The sequence below is a fragment of the Ranitomeya imitator genome, chromosome 6 (assembly GCF_032444005.1).
Source record: "Ranitomeya imitator isolate aRanImi1 chromosome 6, aRanImi1.pri, whole genome shotgun sequence".
Lineage (NCBI taxonomy): Eukaryota > Metazoa > Chordata > Amphibia > Anura > Dendrobatidae > Ranitomeya > Ranitomeya imitator.
The window spans coordinates 24,965,355-24,983,296 of NC_091287.1; the positions used below are offsets into that span (position 1 = coordinate 24,965,355).

At 44.9% G+C, this 17,942-nt stretch overlaps 1 protein-coding gene across 10 annotated transcripts in view; it reads right to left on the bottom strand.

Annotated features, from left to right (window-relative positions):
- The window catches only part of PHF14 (PHD finger protein 14), a 263,915-nt gene that overhangs the window by 177,923 nt on the left and 68,050 nt on the right, over positions 1-17,942 (bottom strand). For all 10 annotated transcript variants that reach the window (XR_011313935.1, XR_011313933.1, XR_011313934.1 and 7 more), the window contains exons 12-14: positions 9,913-10,016; positions 9,586-9,717; positions 733-901 (exon numbers count right to left, since the gene is read on the bottom strand). Coding sequence is in view for 7 of the 10 variants with exons in the window: in XM_069729337.1 (XP_069585438.1) it covers positions 733-901; positions 9,586-9,717; positions 9,913-10,016 (405 nt within the window). In the remaining 3 variants the exon portion in view is untranslated. The remainder of the gene's footprint in view (positions 1-732; positions 902-9,585; positions 9,718-9,912; positions 10,017-17,942) is intronic.

Below are 17,942 nucleotides of genomic sequence, written 5' to 3' on the forward strand. Positions count from 1 at the left end.
CACCCTGTGCTGGATTCACAGCTATACTGATCAGTACTACTGTATAAAATCCTCCATACTGATGATTTCTAATAAACTGTGTTAACAGCCACAATGCTCAATACGGCTGTATAATGTTTTGCTTTTATACATGTGACACATAGACGGGAGAGCAGGAATTTATCATGTCTGAGCGTGCAGGAAACAACATATAGCAGTTAGTTTACACCCACTAGCTCAGAGACAACTGAAAATTAGAGATAAGGATTACAGAGGGATTCACTGGTGACAAAAATGTAGGAATGGCTAGAAATAGTATCATTACTAGTGATGAGCGAACGTGCTCGGATAAGGTGTTTTTCCGCCATGCTCGTGTGTGAACCGAGTGTCTTCGGCGTCCTCAAGAAATATGTTCGTGTCCCTGCGGCTGCATGTGTCGCGGCTGCAAACAAGCTGGGATTGCCTAACAAACAGGCAATCTTTGCATGTGTTGCGACTGTCAAACAGCATTGAGACATGCCGTCTCGGGGACTAGAACATATTATTCGAGCATGCCGAAAACACTCAGTTAGCACCAAAGCATGCTCATATAACACCTTATCAGAGAACGTTCGCTCATCACTAATCATTACTCATGAACGCACATGATAGATACGATTTAAGAGTCTGCAAGTTCTTGTAAGCAAGTGGGTGACCAATGACAGCTACTGTTAAGACTTCAACATGGCTGACAATGATCGCAGAAATACTCACTGCGCTCCTCAAGGGCAGTTTTTTGGTGTCTTGAGGCATGTCCTGAGACACAAACTTCACCGGTTCCTTTATTTGCCTCCTGGATCTCTTGGTCCCGTTTGGTAAAGTTTCCATAGCAAAATCGGCTTCCATGTCGCTGCTCCCAGCCTGGTCGCACTCTGAGCACTGCCTGGAGGACACAAAGCAATGGAAATTGGGAATATTTCACTCTCTCTTCTGAATTACAAAAATAAGCGACTACTTACTAAGGCGCAGAGAAAGTTGGGTAACAACCAACATGGTCACAGCTACAAGTTCTCAAAAAACTTTCCCGGTAACTCACTGATAAACGGTCTGACCGGCCAGATTATCAGGATTGTGCTGATCAAACGGAAAAAATACATCACTGGAGATCTTACTGATATTTTTAGCAGACGGAAGCACAGACAAATTTTAGGCAGTGCAATTTAGGAAAAAAAGGAAAGTAAGCATAAAAGCAAAGGGGCGTGGGTGACATTTCACCATCACCACAAATTTCATTTTTGTGGAAATAGGACTTTAGATTCTGAACGTGATAAATTGAAAATGCAGCGGAAAGAAGAAACGGAGGAGAAAACTGCCCCAAATCATCCTCGGCGTGTCAGGAGAGGTCACATATGGAGTCCTCCACAAGGTCCCAGAATAAGACACAAAAATCTATTTATCTCAGAAGTCTAAATATTGAGATAAACAACTGGGGTCAAGTTACGGATTTTAGTAGCAATCCAGATTTTAATCTACTGAAGATGACGTCTGATTATGGGGATCCTCTAAACAAAAATAGAGTTAGGAAGAGAGAGAAAGGGAAGTGAGGCAACCACCCAAGAGAGGGAGAGAAGGGAGAGAGGAAGAGAGAGGAAGAGTCCTAGAGAGGAAGAGAGTCCAAGAGAGGCAACCACCCGAGAGAGGGAGGGAGGGAAGGGAGAGAGGAAGAGAAAGGAAGAGTCCTAGAGAGGAGGAGAGAGGAAGAGAGTAAAAGAGAGGCAACCACCCAAGAGAGGGAGAGAAGGGAGAGAGGAAGAGAGAGGAAGAGTCCTAGAGAGGAAGAGAGTCCAAGAGAGGCAACCACCCGAGAGAGGGAGGGAGGGAAGGGAGAGAGGAAGAGAAAGGAAGAGTCCTAGAGAGGAGGAGAGAGGAAGAGAGTCCAAGAGAGGCAACCACCTGAGAGAGGGAGGGAAGAGAGAGGAAAGGCGAGTAAGGCTACGTTCAGATTTGCGTTGTGCACCGCTGCGTCGGCGACGCAACGCACAACGCAAATAAAAACGCACCAAAACGCATGCAAAAACGCTGCGTTTTGCGACGCATGCGTCGTTTTTTGCCGAAATTTGGACGCAAGAAAAATGCAACTTGTTGCGTTTTCTTGGTCCGACGCTTGCGGCAAAAAAGACGCATGCGTCGCACAACGCAACAAACAAAAACGCATGCGTCCCTCATGTTAAATATAGGGGCGCATGACGCATGCGTCGCCGCTGCGTCGCCCGACGCAAACTAGCATAACGCTAATGTGAACGTAGCCTAAGAGAGTCCTAGAGAGGAAGAGTTCAAGAAAGAGAAACAACCACCCGAGAGAGGGGAAGGAAGGGAGAGAGGAAGAGCGGGTAAGAGTCCTAGAGAGGAGGAGAGAAAGGAAGAGAGTCCAAGAGAGGCAACCACCTGAGAGAGGGAGGGAAGAGAGAGAGGAAAGGCGAGTAAGAGAGTCCTAGAGAGGAAAAGAGTTCAAGAAAGTGAGGCAACCACCCGAGAGAGGGGAAGGAAGGGAGAGAGGAAGAGCGGGTAAGAGTCCTAGAGAGGAGGAGAGAAAGGAAGAGAGGCAACCACCCGAGAGAGGGAGGGAAGAGAGAGAGGAAGAGCGAGTAAGAGTCCTAGAGAGGAAGAGAGTCCAAGAAAGAGAGGCAACCACCCGAGAGAGGGAGGGAGGGAGGGAAGGGAGAGAGGAAGAGCGAGTAAGAGTCCTAAAGAGGAGGAGAGAGGAGGAGAGAGGAAGAGAGTTCAAGAGAGGCTAACCACCTGAGAGAGGTAGGGAAGAGAGAGAGGAAGAGCGAGTAAGAGTCCTAGAGAGGAGGAGAGTCCAAGAAAGAGAGGCAACCACCAACCACCCGAGAGAGGGAGGGAAGAGAGAAGAAGAGCGAGTAAGAGAGTCAAGAAGAGAGCCCAAGAAAGAGAGACTAGCCACTTGAGGGAGGGAAGAGAGAGAGGAAGAGCAAGTAAGAGAGTCCTAGAGAGGAAGAGAGTCCAAGAAAGAGAGGCAACCACCCAAGAGAGGGAGGGAAGGGAGAGAGGAAGAGCGAGTAAGAGTCCTAGAGAGGAGGAGAGGAAGAGAGTCCAAGAAAGACAGGCAACCACCCGAGAGAGGGAGGGACGAGAGAGAGGAAGAGGGAGTAAGAGAGTCCTGGAGAGGCTAACCACCTGAGAGAGGAAGGGAAAAGAGAGGAAGAGCGATTAAGAGTCCTAGAGAGGAGGAGAGGAAGAGAGTCCAAGAAAGGGAGGCAACCACCCGAAAAAGGGAGGGAAGAAAGAGGAAGAGAGTAATAGAGTCCTAGAGAGCGAGGAGAGAGAGGAAGAGCGCCCAAGAAAGAGAGGCTAACGACCTGAGAGAGGGAGGGAAGAGAGAGAGGAAGAGCGAGTAAGAGAGTCCTAGAGAGTGAGGAGAGAGAGGAAGAGAGCCCAAGAAAGAGAGGCTAACCAGCCGAGAGAGGAAGAGCGAGTAAGAGAGCCCTAGAGAGTGAGGTGGAAAGCCAGAGAGAAGAAGGAGAGCACGAGAGAGAGCACGACAGAGAAAGGGAGCCTAAAAGAAAGGAAGGGATAGAGGAAGGAGGGAAGGAGTAAGGAAGAGAGTCTAAAAGAATAGAAAGGAGAAAGGGAGGAGGAGGGGGTGACTGCTAAAGAGAGGGAGGGAAACAAAAATAGGGAGAGAGAGAGAGAGAGAGAGAAGAGGAGGGCCCAAAAGAGGGAGAGAGAAAGGAGGGGAGCCCAAGAGAGGGAGAGAGAAAGGAGAAGGAGAAGAGTCCAAAAGAGGCAGACAAAGAGGAGGAGAACTCGAAAGAGGAGGAGCACCGGACAGACAGAGGAGGCGTACCTGACCGAGACAGAGAGGAGGAGCGCCCAATAAAAACATACTGAAGGGGTAAGAAAGGGATGACAACACAGAGACAGACAAAAACTATAGAAGGAAAAAGAGTGAAGGAAAGATTAAATCTGAGTCCAGTTTTACTCTGGGCTTTTGGAAAGTCAAGTCTGGCAATAAACCCCTTGGGCGCCATGATGACAGATGATCAGAATCTATTATTGGTGTTTATAATCCAAAAATATTCAGAAACATCTTTGAAGATGGTCAGATACTGACATTTATGTGTGTTTTCATTTTAGAGGGAGAATCTCTAGTCGTGGGCTTACAGAACCCAAAAGATGGAGAAAAAAAAAATTGTGTGGTAAAGTTAAAAGATGTAATCAACGCGGCTTACTTTGACCAGAATCCTCCTCTTTCCTAGAACATTTGGACTAATTAAAAGCAAAGAGAATAAAATTAACCAACCGACACGACCAAGATGAAAAGAGCTTGTGCTCATGACCCTGGGCGAAGGCAGGAAGCAAGCAGAAAATAAAAGGATTCGAAGTACGTGACCTACTCTACCTGGCCTCCAACTGCGAAGGAGCCTCTTTATCCTCCAGACAGATGACACTTAATGCTTCTTACAATTTACTTACAAGGCAGAACAAAAAAAAAATGGTTTAACTTTCCTGCGGTGCCACAATTTTGGCTGAGAGTGGTAAAAAAAAAGGCCCAAATGGATCACCAGTCCTGATTACCTGCACTCAGGGACACTCAAAATTATAGGAGTTAAGCTATTTAGAGGGAACGCACAACATTAAGAGCTAAGGAACATTTGAGGCCAAAAAAAGTGGTCCGAGACATCGATGAGGCTGCAGCCATCGGCCCCGATATTCCATTTCAGCGCATTACGCCTTTTTCCTTTTTTACTAGAGGCACCACTCTACATTATATACCGTAGTAAAATGAATGGTGTTAAAAATAATGAAAAACCGACAAAAATCCAACGGCGGTCGAAATGGTGAAAAAAAAACAAAACATACATTCGCCATTGGTTTTTACGTTTAGTTTTTGTGGCGTTCATGGTGCGGTAAAAATAGGATCATCTGGGGTCTGTAAAAGTCTCACATGAAAATATTCAACTTAAACTGCACAGTAAAAAATAAAATACAAAAAGATGTTGATAAAGAAACTGATGTTTTTTGGTCACTGCACAATTTATTCAAAATTTAAAAAAAACAGAACGTGATATATATATATATATATATATATATATATATATATATATATATATATATATATATATATATACAGTTAGGGCCAGAAATATTTGGACAGTGACACAAGTTTTGTTATTTTAGCTGTTTACAAAAACATGTTCAGAAATACAATTATATATATAATATGGGCTGAAAGTGCACACTCCCAGCTGCAATATGATAGTTTCCACATCCAAATCGGAGAAAGGGTTTGGGAATCATAGCTCTGTAATGCATAGCGTCCTCATTTTCAAGGGACCAAAAGTAATTGGACAATGGACTCTAAGGGCTGCAATTAACTCTGAAGGCGTCTCCCTCGTTAACCTGTAATCAATGAAGTAGTTAAAAGGTCAGGGGTGGATTCCAGGTGTGTGGTTTTGCATTTGGAAGCTGTTGCTGTGAGCAGACAACATGCGGTCAAAGGAACTCTCAATTGAGGTGAAGCAGAACATCCTGAGGCTGAAAAAAAAGAAAAAATCCATCAGAGAGATAGCAGACATGCTTGGAGTAGCAAAATCAACAGTTGGGTACATTCTGAGAAAAAAGGAATTGACTGGTGAGCTTGGGAACTCAAAAAGGCCTGGGCGTCCACGGATGACAACAGTGGTGGATGATCGCCGCATACTTAATTTGGTGAAGAAGAACCCGTTCACAACATCAACTGAAGTCCAGAACACTCTCAGTGAAGTAGGTGTATCTGTCTCTAAGTCAACAGTAAAGAGAAGACTCCATGACAGTAAATACAAAGGGTTCACATCTAGATGCAAACCATTCATCAATACCAAAAATAGACAGAAAAACACCTCAAGAAGCCAGCTCAGTTCTGGAAAAGTATTCTATGGACAGATGAGACAAAGATCAACCTGTACCAGAATGATGGGAAGAAAAAAGTTTGGAGAAGAAAGGGAACGGCACATGATCCAAGGCACACCACATCCTCTGTAAAACATGGTGGAGGCAACGTGATGGCATGGGCATGCATGGCTTTCAATGGCACTGGGTCACTTGTGTTTATTGATGACATAAGAGCAGACAAGAGTAGCCGGATGAATTCTGAAGTGTACCGGGATATACTTTCAGCCCAGATTCAGCCAAATGCTGCAAAGTTGATTGGACGGCGCTTCATAGTACAGATGGACAATGACCCCAAGCATACAGCCAAAGCTACCCAGGAGTTCATGAGTGCCAAAAAGTGGAACATTCTGCAATGGCCAAGTCAATCTCCAGATCTAAACCCAATTGAGCATGCATTTCACTTGCCCAAATCCAGACTTAAGACGCAAAGACCCACAAACAAGCAAGACCTGAAGGCTGCGGCTGTAAAGGCCTGGCAAAGCATTAAGAAGGAGGAAACCCAGCGTTTGGTGATGTCCATGGGTTCCAGACTTAAGGCAGTGATTGCCTCCAAAGGATTTGCAACAAAATATTGAAAATAAAAATATTTTGTTTGGGTTATGTTTATTTGTCCAATTACTTTTGACCTCCTAAAATGTGGAGTGTTTGTAAAGAAATGTGTACAATTCCTACATTTTCTATCAGATATTTTTGTTCAACCCTTCAAATTAAACGTTACAATCTGCACTTGAATTCTGTTGTAGAGGTTTCATTTCAAATCCAATGTGGTGGCATGCAGAGCCCAACTCGCGAAAATTGTGTCACTGTCCAAATATTTCTGGCCCTAACTGTATATATATATAGACACAAACACACACACATATATATACCGTATATACTTGAGTATAAGCAGAGCTTTCAGCACATTTTTTGTGCTGAAAAAGCCCCCCTTGGCTTATACTCGAGTAAGGGTCACAAAGGATGGAGGGGGAACACAGTCGGGGCAGCAGGTCACAGGAAGCAGGAGCCGGCTGCTGTGGCTAAAGCCTGCGCCCGCTGCTACAGAGAAATGAATATTCACTGTGTTCGCAGTGAATATTCATTTCTCTTTAACAGCAGGCACAGTACTCGCAGCCGCTGGCTTCCTGCAGCGGCCGGGCGATTACGTATGCCCGCTATTTAAGAAAAATGAATATTCACTTCTCTCCACTCCCATGGATGTGGAGAGCAGTAAATATTTATTTCCTTTAGTAGTGGCACACATGAAAGCCCAGCTGCTGTAGGAAGCCAGCAACTGTGCCTGACACTGTGCATGCTACTAAATAGCAATGAATACTCACTGCTCTCCACGCACATAGTCCAGGCGTGGAGAGGAATGAGTATTCCAGCAGCTGTGCTCCGCTTGTAAGCAGTGCATGACGTCCCTGCCAAGCGCTGCTTACAAGCATAAATCAGCTGCTAGCACCGGAACAAGATGCTGCTAGGGAGCACAGGGACGGTAAGTAGAATGGTTTTTTTTTTCCAGTTTTTTCTGATGGGGGTCATACATACCAGGATAGGGATGAACAGCCATGCATACAAGGATAGGGATGAGGAGCCATGCATACAAGGATGAGAATGAGGGGACCATGCATACCAGGATGGGGATGAGGAGACCATGCATACCAGGATGGGGATGAAGAGCCATGCATACCAAGACAGGGATGAGGGGGACCATGCATAACAGGATGGGGATGAGGGGACCATGCATACCAGGATAGGGAAGAGGGGACCATGCATACAAGGATAGGGATGAGGAGTCAAGTATATCAGGATAGGGATGAGGGGACCGTGCATACAAGGATAGGGATGAGGAGCCATGCATACCAGGATAGTGATGAGGAGTCATGTATATCAGGATAGGGATGAGGGGACCATGCATACCAAGATAGGGATGATGAGCCATGCATACCAGGATAGGGATGAGGAGTAATATATATCAGGATAGGGATGAGGGGACCATGCATACAAGGATAGGGATGAGGAGCCATGCAGACCAAGATAGGGATGAGGAGCCATGCAGACCAGGATAGGGATGAGGAGCCATGCAGACCAGGATAGGGATGAGGGGACCATGCATACCAGGATAGGGATGAGGAGCCATCCATACAAGGATAGGGATGAGGAGCCATGTATACCAGGATAGGGAAGAGAGGACCATGCATACAAGGATAGGGATGAAGAGCCTTGCAGACCAGAATAGGGATAAGGGGACCATGCATACCAGGATAGGGATGAGGAGCCATCTATACAAGGATAGGGATGAGGAGCCATATATACCAGGATAGGGATGAGGAGCCATATATACCAGGATAGGGATGAGGGGCCACGCATACAAGGATAGGGATAAGGAGTCATGTATATCAGGATAGGGATGAGGAGCCACGCATACCAGGACAGGGATGAGGAGTCATGTATACTAGGGTAGGGATTAGGGGACCATGCATACAAGGATAGGGATGAGGAGTCATGTATACTAGGGTAGGGATGAGGGGACCATGCATACCAGGATAGGGATGAGGAGCCAAGCATACCAGGATGGAGACGAGGAGACCATGCATACCAGGATGGAGACGAGGAGACCATGCATACCAGGATAGGGATGAGGAGCCATCCATACAAGGATAGGGATGAGGAGCCATGTATACCAAGATAGGGATGAGGAGCCATGCATACCAGGATAGGGATGAGGAGCCATGTATATCAGGATAGGGATGAGGGGACCATGCATACAAGGATAGGGATGAGGAGCCATCCATACAAGGATAGGGATGAGGAGCCATGTATACCAGGGTAGGGATGAGGAGCCATGTATATCAGGATAGGGATGAGGGGACCATGCATACAAGGATAGGGATGAGGAGCCATCCATACAAGGATAGGGATGAGGAGCCATCCATACAAGGATAGGGATGAGGAGTCATGTATATCAGGATAGGGATGAGGAGCCATGCATACCAGGATAGGGATGAGGAGCCATGTATATCAGGATAGGGATGAGGGGACCATGCATACAAGGATAGGGATGAGGAGCCATCCATACAAGGATAGGGATGAGGAGCCATCCATACAAGGATAGGGATGAGGAGTCATGTATATCAGGATAGGGATGAGGAGCCATGCATACCAGGATAGGGATGAGGAGCCATGCATACCAGGATGGAGACGAGGAGACCATGCATACCAGCATGGGGATAAGGGGACAATGCATACCCGGCTTACACTCAAGTCAATACATTTTTGCAGTTTTCCGTGGGCTTATACTCGAGTATATACACACACATACATATATTTACACACACATATATAATAAACTAAAACAATGGCGATGTAAATATTTTTACCATTTTAAAATAAAATATATTGAAATATGTAGATCGCCATTGTTTTAGTTTAATATATATATATTACACACACATATAAGACACACACACATACATGCGGTATATACACAAACACACACAGATATACATTTTCGTTTAATAAATATTGGAAGCAGGGAAGAAAACAGCGCCTCCCTTGTCTACAGGTTGTGTGTAGAATTGCATCCCAGCATCGTTCAATTCAAAAAGGCTTAGCTGCCATTCCAGGCGCAGCCCATGGGCAGCAGTGGCGCTGATTTGAGATGAATCCGCTCGAGGCGGTCGCACTCACCAATAGCTGTTCTTGGTTTTCTTCGGCATCCTCGTCAGTGGGGGTTCCAGGCACCCCAAATGATAGTGCAGCTTGCAGGTGTCACACAGCAGAAGTAAATGCTGGTCATTGTTCTTCTTACATATTCCACAACTAAGAGAGGAAAAAAAAAAAAGAGGAAAAATGTGTCAATCACAGACGTCTGCCCTGCGGGCGCTGGGCTTGCAGAGCGCGGCTGTGCCCCCAACACACGTGTCCTGCTGCTCCAATATTAAAACACTAACAACCTTTTCTGGAGGAAAATGAAATTGCAACGCTAATAAAAAAAAAAAAATGGATAGCAGTTACCTGTAGAGGACCGCCGGCAACGGCAGCGTCTTCTGCGCGCCCCCCTCTCTTTTACTGGGTTTTCTCTCTTTCGGCGCCCGGAGGATGGCGGGGAGATTCGGCTTCTGATTCAAGAAAAGCAATGATGTATACAGCCAAATTAAAATAGAGTAAATGAATGACAGAGGGTTCATTTAAGGGGTCTTCCCACCAGTACATATCTCTGTTAGGCGATACAGAACGTAACACAATGTGTCAAGTGGAACTTAATAAAAAAATCCTTAAAGGGAACCTGTCAGTAGGATCAACCCTCCTAAACCATTTATATGGGCTTGTAGGTCATAGAAAGCGGAATAAAATGATACCTTGATATCTCCAATCCGATGTTTTATTCCATAGAAATCTGTGGTTTCCTCAGTATGCAAATGAGCTGTTAAGATCTATGGGCCGGACATGGATCTCCTGAGAATCTGCCTCCAGAGCTTATTTTAAATGAAAGCTGGCGTTACTATTGTGAGACATGTAACGACTGACAGTCTGCTCTCATGATCTACACTGGTAACGCCTCCGTTCATTAAAAGTAAGCTCTGGAGGCAGATTCTGTGGGAGATCTATGTCCGGCCCATAGATCTTAACAGCTCATTTACATATTAAGAATAACAAGGAATTCTTGGGAATAAGACATTGGACCGCAGATATCAAGGTGTCATTTTATTCAGTTTCCTATGACCTATGTTCCCGTATAAATGGTTTAGGAGGATTGACCCTACTGAAAGATTCCCTTTAAAAACACAAGGTTGTTGCAAAGCCTTTTTTTTTTTTGCTCAAAAGTAGTGTATTAATGTTGAATTTTGGGGGAGGTTAAAAATCAATTTTAGTTTCTGCAATCCTGTAGATTTTCAATGTTGAACTTTAAATTGGAATAAGTCCTTTGAGTGGCCCTCAAGTCAATTATAGCCCTCAACACGCTGAAAATCACATCACAACTACAGGGTGGCCATGAGAAGACATGTGTAGAGTAAACATCTCCCTATAAAGTATCACAAAATATCTAAAGATTATTTATAAAAAAAAAAAAAAATTATATATATATATACACATACACACAGTATATTGACAACTGAACTGCAGATAACGTGAGGCGTATGTGAATAGGGCGTATGCTAATGGCCAACATAAAAAAATCTTCAAATATTGCACACTTTGTGGGCATAGTCACATTTAAAATAAACACATTTATAAAATGATTTTTAGTAAAAACCTTACAGAAATTATGCAATTTCCCTATTGCCTATACACACTGATTTACAGAAATTACCTTTTATCAGATGTCTATATGAACTGTACTTTATAGAATATATAGTAATGAAGCAAAAATAAGAAAAAAAAATTACAATAAAAAAATTAAATAAAAATCATGATTTGGCTCAGAAATGACCACACAGCTACAAAGGCAGAGAGATACAGAAACTATATTCTCCAGTATGAGTTTTATCTCATCCCAGTACTGGATTCACAGCTACACTGCTAAGTAGTGCTGTATCATGTCCTCTATGCTGATGCTTCTGAACATGTGCTACAGAGAGTTAGGCCAGAAATATTGCTAATCCTCTCACAACAAACTGCTTTTTCTGAAAAAAAAAAACACCTACACAGAAAAGCATCTACACACAAACAGTTTTCAGGCAACAATGTAGATGAGTGTTGTCCCCACCAGGGAACGACTGAGGAGCAGCATAAAGAGCTTTACCTGCGTTACCCAACTGTCCTGGCATCAGTCCCCGGCGGCAGGACTGGTCTGCTCTTACTAGGTTACTATTGTAATATCCCAGCATGCACCTCTGTTGCCATGATCCTAGGTTCACTATAAGGCCGGCTGCTACCATGTAGAAGGACTAACGCTGAGCGCAGCTGGAATCCTCAATGTTTCTCCTGACAAACACCACTGCAGTCCAAAAGTGCTATCTGCAAATTCGGCACTGCTTTATCAAGGTGTCCTTTTGCCAATTTGGCTCTGCTGTTCCAAAGTAATGTCTGCACATTCGGTTCTGCTGCAACTGTCTGCACACCAAACCCTGCTATTCAAAAGGTACCCAAGGTGCAGTCTGCATACTCAGCTCTGCTATTCAACAGGAACCCAAGGTGCAGTCTGCATACTCACCTCTGCTATTCAACAGGAACCCAAGGTGCTGCCTGCATAGTCAACTCTGCTATTCAAAAGGTACCCAAGGTGCTGTCTGCATAGTCACCTCTGCTATTCAAACGGTACCCAAGGTACAGTCTGCATACTCACCTCTGCTATTCAACAGGAACCCAAGGTGCAGTCTGCATACTCACCTCTGCTATTCAAACGGTACCCAAGGTGCAGTCTGCATGCTCACCTCTGTTATTCAAACGGTACCCAAGGTACAGTCTGCATACTCACCTCTGCTATTCAACAGGAACCCAAGGTGCAGTCTGCATACTCACCTCTGCTATTCAAACGGTACCCAAGGTGCAGTCTGCATGCTCACCTCTGTTATTCAAACGGTACCCAAGGTACAGTCTGCATACTCACCTCTGCTATTCAACAGGAACCCAAGGTGCAGTCTGCATACTCACCTCTGCTATTCAAAAGGAACCCAAGGTGCAGTCTGCATACTCACCTCTGCTATTCAAAAGGAACCCAAGGTGCAGTCTGCATAGTCACCTCTGCTATTCAAAAGGAACCCAAGGTGCAGTCTGCATACTCACCTCTGCTATTCAAAAGGAACCCAAGGTGCAGTCTGCATAGTCACCTCTGCTATTCAAAAGGAACCCAAGGTGCAGTCTGCATACTCACCTCTGCTATTCAACAGGAACCCAAGGTACAGTCTGCATACTCACCTCTGCTATTCAAACGGTACCCAAGGTGCAGTCTGCATGCTCACCTCTGTTATTCAAACGGTACCAAAGGTACAGTCTGCATACTCACCTCTGCTATTCAACAGGAACCCAAGGTGCAGTCTGCATACTCACCTCTGCTATTCAAAAGGAACCCAAGGTGAAGTCTGCATACTCACCTCTGCTATTCAACAGGAACCCAAGGTGCAGTCTGCATACTCACCTCTGCTATTCAAAAGGAACCCAAGGTGCAGTCTGCATACTCACCTCTGCTATTCAAAAGGTACCCAAGGTGCAGTCTGCATACTCACCTCTGCTATTCAAAAGGTACCCAAGGTGCAGTCTGCATGCTCACCTCTGTTATTCAAAAGGAACCCAAGGTGCTGCCTGCATAGTCACCTCTGCTATTCAAACGGTACCCAAGGTGCAGTCTGCATACTCACCTCTGTTATTCAAACGGTACCCAAGGTGCAGTCTGCATACTCACCTCTGCTATTCAAAAGGAACCCAAGGTGCAGTCTGCATAGTCACCTCTGCTATTCAAAAGGTACCCAAGGTGCAGTCTGCATACTCACCTCTGCTATTCAAAAGGAACCCAAGGTACAGTCTGCATACTCACCTCTGCTATTCAAACGGTACCCAAGGTGCAGTCTGCATGCTCACCTCTGTTATTCAAACGGTACCAAAGGTACAGTCTGCATACTCACCTCTGCTATTCAACAGGAACCCAAGGTGCAGTCTGCATACTCACCTCTGCTATTCAAAAGGAACCCAAGGTGAAGTCTGCATACTCACCTCTGCTATTCAACAGGAACCCAAGGTGCAGTCTGCATACTCACCTCTGCTATTCAAAAGGAACCCAAGGTGCAGTCTGCATACTCACCTCTGCTATTCAAAAGGTACCCAAGGTGCAGTCTGCATACTCACCTCTGCTATTCAAAAGGTACCCAAGGTGCAGTCTGCATGCTCACCTCTGTTATTCAAAAGGAACCCAAGGTGCTGCCTGCATAGTCACCTCTGCTATTCAAACGGTACCCAAGGTGCAGTCTGCATACTCACCTCTGTTATTCAAACGGTACCCAAGGTGCTGTCTGCATACTCACCTCTGCTATTCAAAAGGTACCCAAGGTGCTGTCTGCATAGTCACCTCTGCTATTCAAAAGGTACCCAAGGTGCAGTCTGCATACTCACCTCTGCTATTCAAAAGGTACCCAAGGTGCTGTCTGCATACTCACCTTTGCTATTCAAAAGGAACCCAAGGTGTAGTCTGCATGCTCACCTCTGTTATTCAAAAGGAACCCAAGGTTCTATCTGCATACCCACCTCTACTATTCAAAAGGAACCCAAGGTGCTGCCTGCATAGTCACCTCTGCTATTCAAACGGTACCAAAGGTGTAGTCTGCATGCTCACCTCTGTTATTCAAAAGGAACCCAAGGTGTAGTCTGCATGCTCACCTCTGTTATTCAAACGGTACCCAAGGTTCTATCTGCATACCCACCTCTACTATTCAAAAGGAACCCAAGGTGCTGCCTGCATAGTCACCTCTGCTATTCAAACGGTACCCAAGGTGTAGTCTGCATGCTCACCTCTGTTATTCAAAAGGAACCCAAGGTGTAGTCTGCATGCTCACCTCTGTTATTCAAACGGTACCCAAGGTTCTATCTGCATACCCACCTCTACTATTCAAAAGGAACCCAAGGTGCTGCCTGCATAGTCACCTCTGCTATTCAAACGGTACCCAAGGTGTAGTCTGCATGCTCACCTCTGTTATTCAAAAGGAACCCAAGGTGCTGCCTGCATAGTCACCTCTGCTATTCAAACGGTACCCAAGGTGCAGTCTGCATACTCACCTCTGTTATTCAAACGGTACCCAAGGTGCTGTCTGCATACTCACCTCTGCTATTCAAAAGGAACCCAAGGTGCTGTCTGCATAGTCACCTCTGCTATTCAAAAGGTACCCAAGGTGCTGTCTGCATAGTCACCTCTGCTATTCAAAAGGTACCCAAGGTGCTGTCTGCATAGTCACCTCTGCTATTCAAAAGGTACCCAAGGTGCTGTCTGCATACTCACCTTTGCTATTCAAAAGGAACCCAAGGTGCAGTCTGCATACTCACCTCTGCTATTCAAAAGGAACCCAAGGTGCTGTCTGCATAGTCACCTCTGCTATTCAAAAGGTACCCAAGGTGCTGTCTGCATACTCACCTCTGCTATTCAAAAGGTACCCAAGGTGCAGTCTGCATGCTCACCTCTGATATTCAAAAGGAACCCAAGGTGCTGCCTGCATAGTCAACTCTGCTATTCAAAAGGTACCCAAGGTGAAGTCTGCATACTCACCTCTGCTATTCAAAGGTAACCCAAGGTGCAGTCTGCATAGTCACCTCTGCTATTCAAAAGGTACCCAAGGTGCTGCCTGCATAGTCACCTCTGCTATTCAAAAGGTACCCAAGGTGCTGCCTGCATAGTCACCTCTGCTATTCAAACGGTACCCAAGGTACAGTCTGCATACTCACCTCTGCTATTCAACAGGAACCCAAGGTGCAGTTTGCATACTCACCTCTGCTATTCAAACGGTACCCAAGGTGCAGTCTGCATGCTCACCTCTGTTATTCAAACGGTACCCAAGGTACAGTCTGCATACTCACCTCTGCTATTCAACAGGAACCCAAGGTGCAGTCTGCATACTCACCTCTGCTATTCAAACGGTACCCAAGGTACAGTCTGCATACTCACCTCTGCTATTCAAACGGTACCCAAGGTGCAGTCTGCATACTCACCTCTGTTATTCAAACGGTACCCAAGGTACAGTCTGCATACTCACCTCTGCTATTCAACAGGAACCCAAGGTGCAGTCTACATGCTCACCTCTGCTATTCAAAAGGAACCCAAGGTGCTGTCTGCATACTCACCTCTGCTATTCAAAAGGAACCCAAGGTGCTGCCTGCATAATCACCTCTGCTATTCAAACGGTACCCAAGGTGCAGTCTGCATTCTCACCTCTGCTATTCAACAGGAACCCAAGGTACAGTCTGCATACTCACCTCTGCTATTCAACAGGAACCCAAGGTGCAGTCTGCATACTCACCTCTGCTATTCAACAGGAACCCAAGGTGCTGCCTGCATAGTCAACTCTGCTATTCAAAAGGTACCCAAGGTGCAGTCTGCATACTCACCTCTGCTATTCACCAGGAACCCAAGGTGCAGTCTGCATTCTCACCTCTGGTATTCAAAAAGGTACCCAAGGTGCAGTCTGCATACTCACCTCTGCTATTCAACAGGAACCCAAGGTGCAGTCTGCATTCTCACCTCTGCTATTCAAAAGGAACCCAAGGTACAGTCTGCATACTCACCTCTGCTATTCAAAAGGAACCCAAGGTGCAGTCTGCATTCTCACCTCTGCTATTCAAAGGGTACCCAAGGTGTTGTCTGCATACTCACCTCTGCTATTCAAAGGATACCCAAGGTGCAGTCTGCATACTCACCTCTGCTATTCAAAAGGTGCCTGTCTGTATACCTTATTATACTGATCCTCACCGTTTCACACGGCATCCAGCACAATCAGCTCTGCCGTTCCACGTGCTGTCCAGCATAATCATCTCTGTTGTTCAATGTGCCAGTTGACTTATTGGCCTTAGGTCAGTACCACCCTGACCTATGGGCTAAGCAAATATCTGTGTATGGTGGTATTAATGTATTATCAAGAATTCCAGTAGCACAACACAACGGTCAGTAACTTGATCAGCCAGTAATGATAGTGAGATGACTCTGCTAATCAAACCCAATCTCTTCACCAAAGCATAACAGAAAATAGGAAAACTCCAGCATATTATGTATTGTATTGTCCAGTGTTTAAAAAAAAGTGGAATATTTTAAAATGTATATAGCCATATAAAAATAAAAACATCAAAAGAAAAAAAAAGTTTATACTAGAATATTGAAATAATGTTTTTTTATGGCCAATAGAAAAACAATTCCTTAAATATTATGCGTCTGATGTTGATGTTAAAACGATATTTTATCGAATAGACAGGAATGAAGAATAAATAATAGGAAAAAAAATGTAAAAATGAAAAATTACGATTTGGCCGAGAAATGAGCCCAGAGCGACTGACAAAAGAATAGTGAAGCCGTTTCTTGTGCGCGGCGTCCGGGCTCCGTCAGTGCTCTATAGGTTAATTAGAAACATTATCTTATTGGACCAAACTCTCTACAAAGCAGGCGAGATTCTCTTTGGGTTTGCACTAATCTGTTGTATGCTAGCGTCTCAGACAGCAGCCATCTATCAAAGTCATTTCTCGAGGGCCCCGTGGGTTTACATCTGTTCAGCCAACTGGAAAAAAAAATGTCATGCAAGCTGTGTAAATGAATTCTGCTCCTGCCACCATCATTACACACACATGCAGTCGTCTTGTACCGGGACAAAAGACACTTCCATGCGTGCGTATACACCGACAGCTGTCCAAGTACACACTATTACATTTAAAAGGGGATTTAAAGAAGAACTCCAGGTTTATTTTTTTGACAAATCATCCCCCTACCTAATAATTTATCACAGTTTGCACTCCTTTTTGAACCTCTATCTTGATTCCCAGCTCATTATCTTGCATAGTATTTGTCCATGCTCTGCTATAAATCCCATGATGCATCAGTGCAGCATCACACGACTAGCTAGAGCCAGTAACATCTCTGCCCGCCGGGAGTAACGGCGTGGTTATCCTCTCATCTATCAATATACAGTAAGGGAAGCTGAACTGTGATCTCCTGCATTACAACTGTGTGAAAGGACTGTGCAGTAATCATCATTATCAACGATAGGAGTTACTATCTCCACTGTGCCGAACTTTAGTGGTACAGTCCATGCGATTGAATCATAAAGAGAGTCTTCTAGCTTCTTTTAGCTTCCAGATTAACTTGCCTAATAGTTAATCGTCTTTTGGGTGGCATTTTAAAACGCAATCCTTAGTAATGATGACCCTTAGTAATCCCCTCACGCTGATCTGAGATCTAATAGGATGACGATTTGCTGAAAATTTGGAGCAGAAACGCAAAATAACGAAACGCTCAACTGACTTATTTGGACCTTTGCTCCGAAACATCTTCATTCGGATGCAAAAAAAAAAAATCGAAAACATTTTTTTTTTCAAAATTTTGACAGGTCTGCAATTGTGCCAAAAAATTGATACTCAATTTT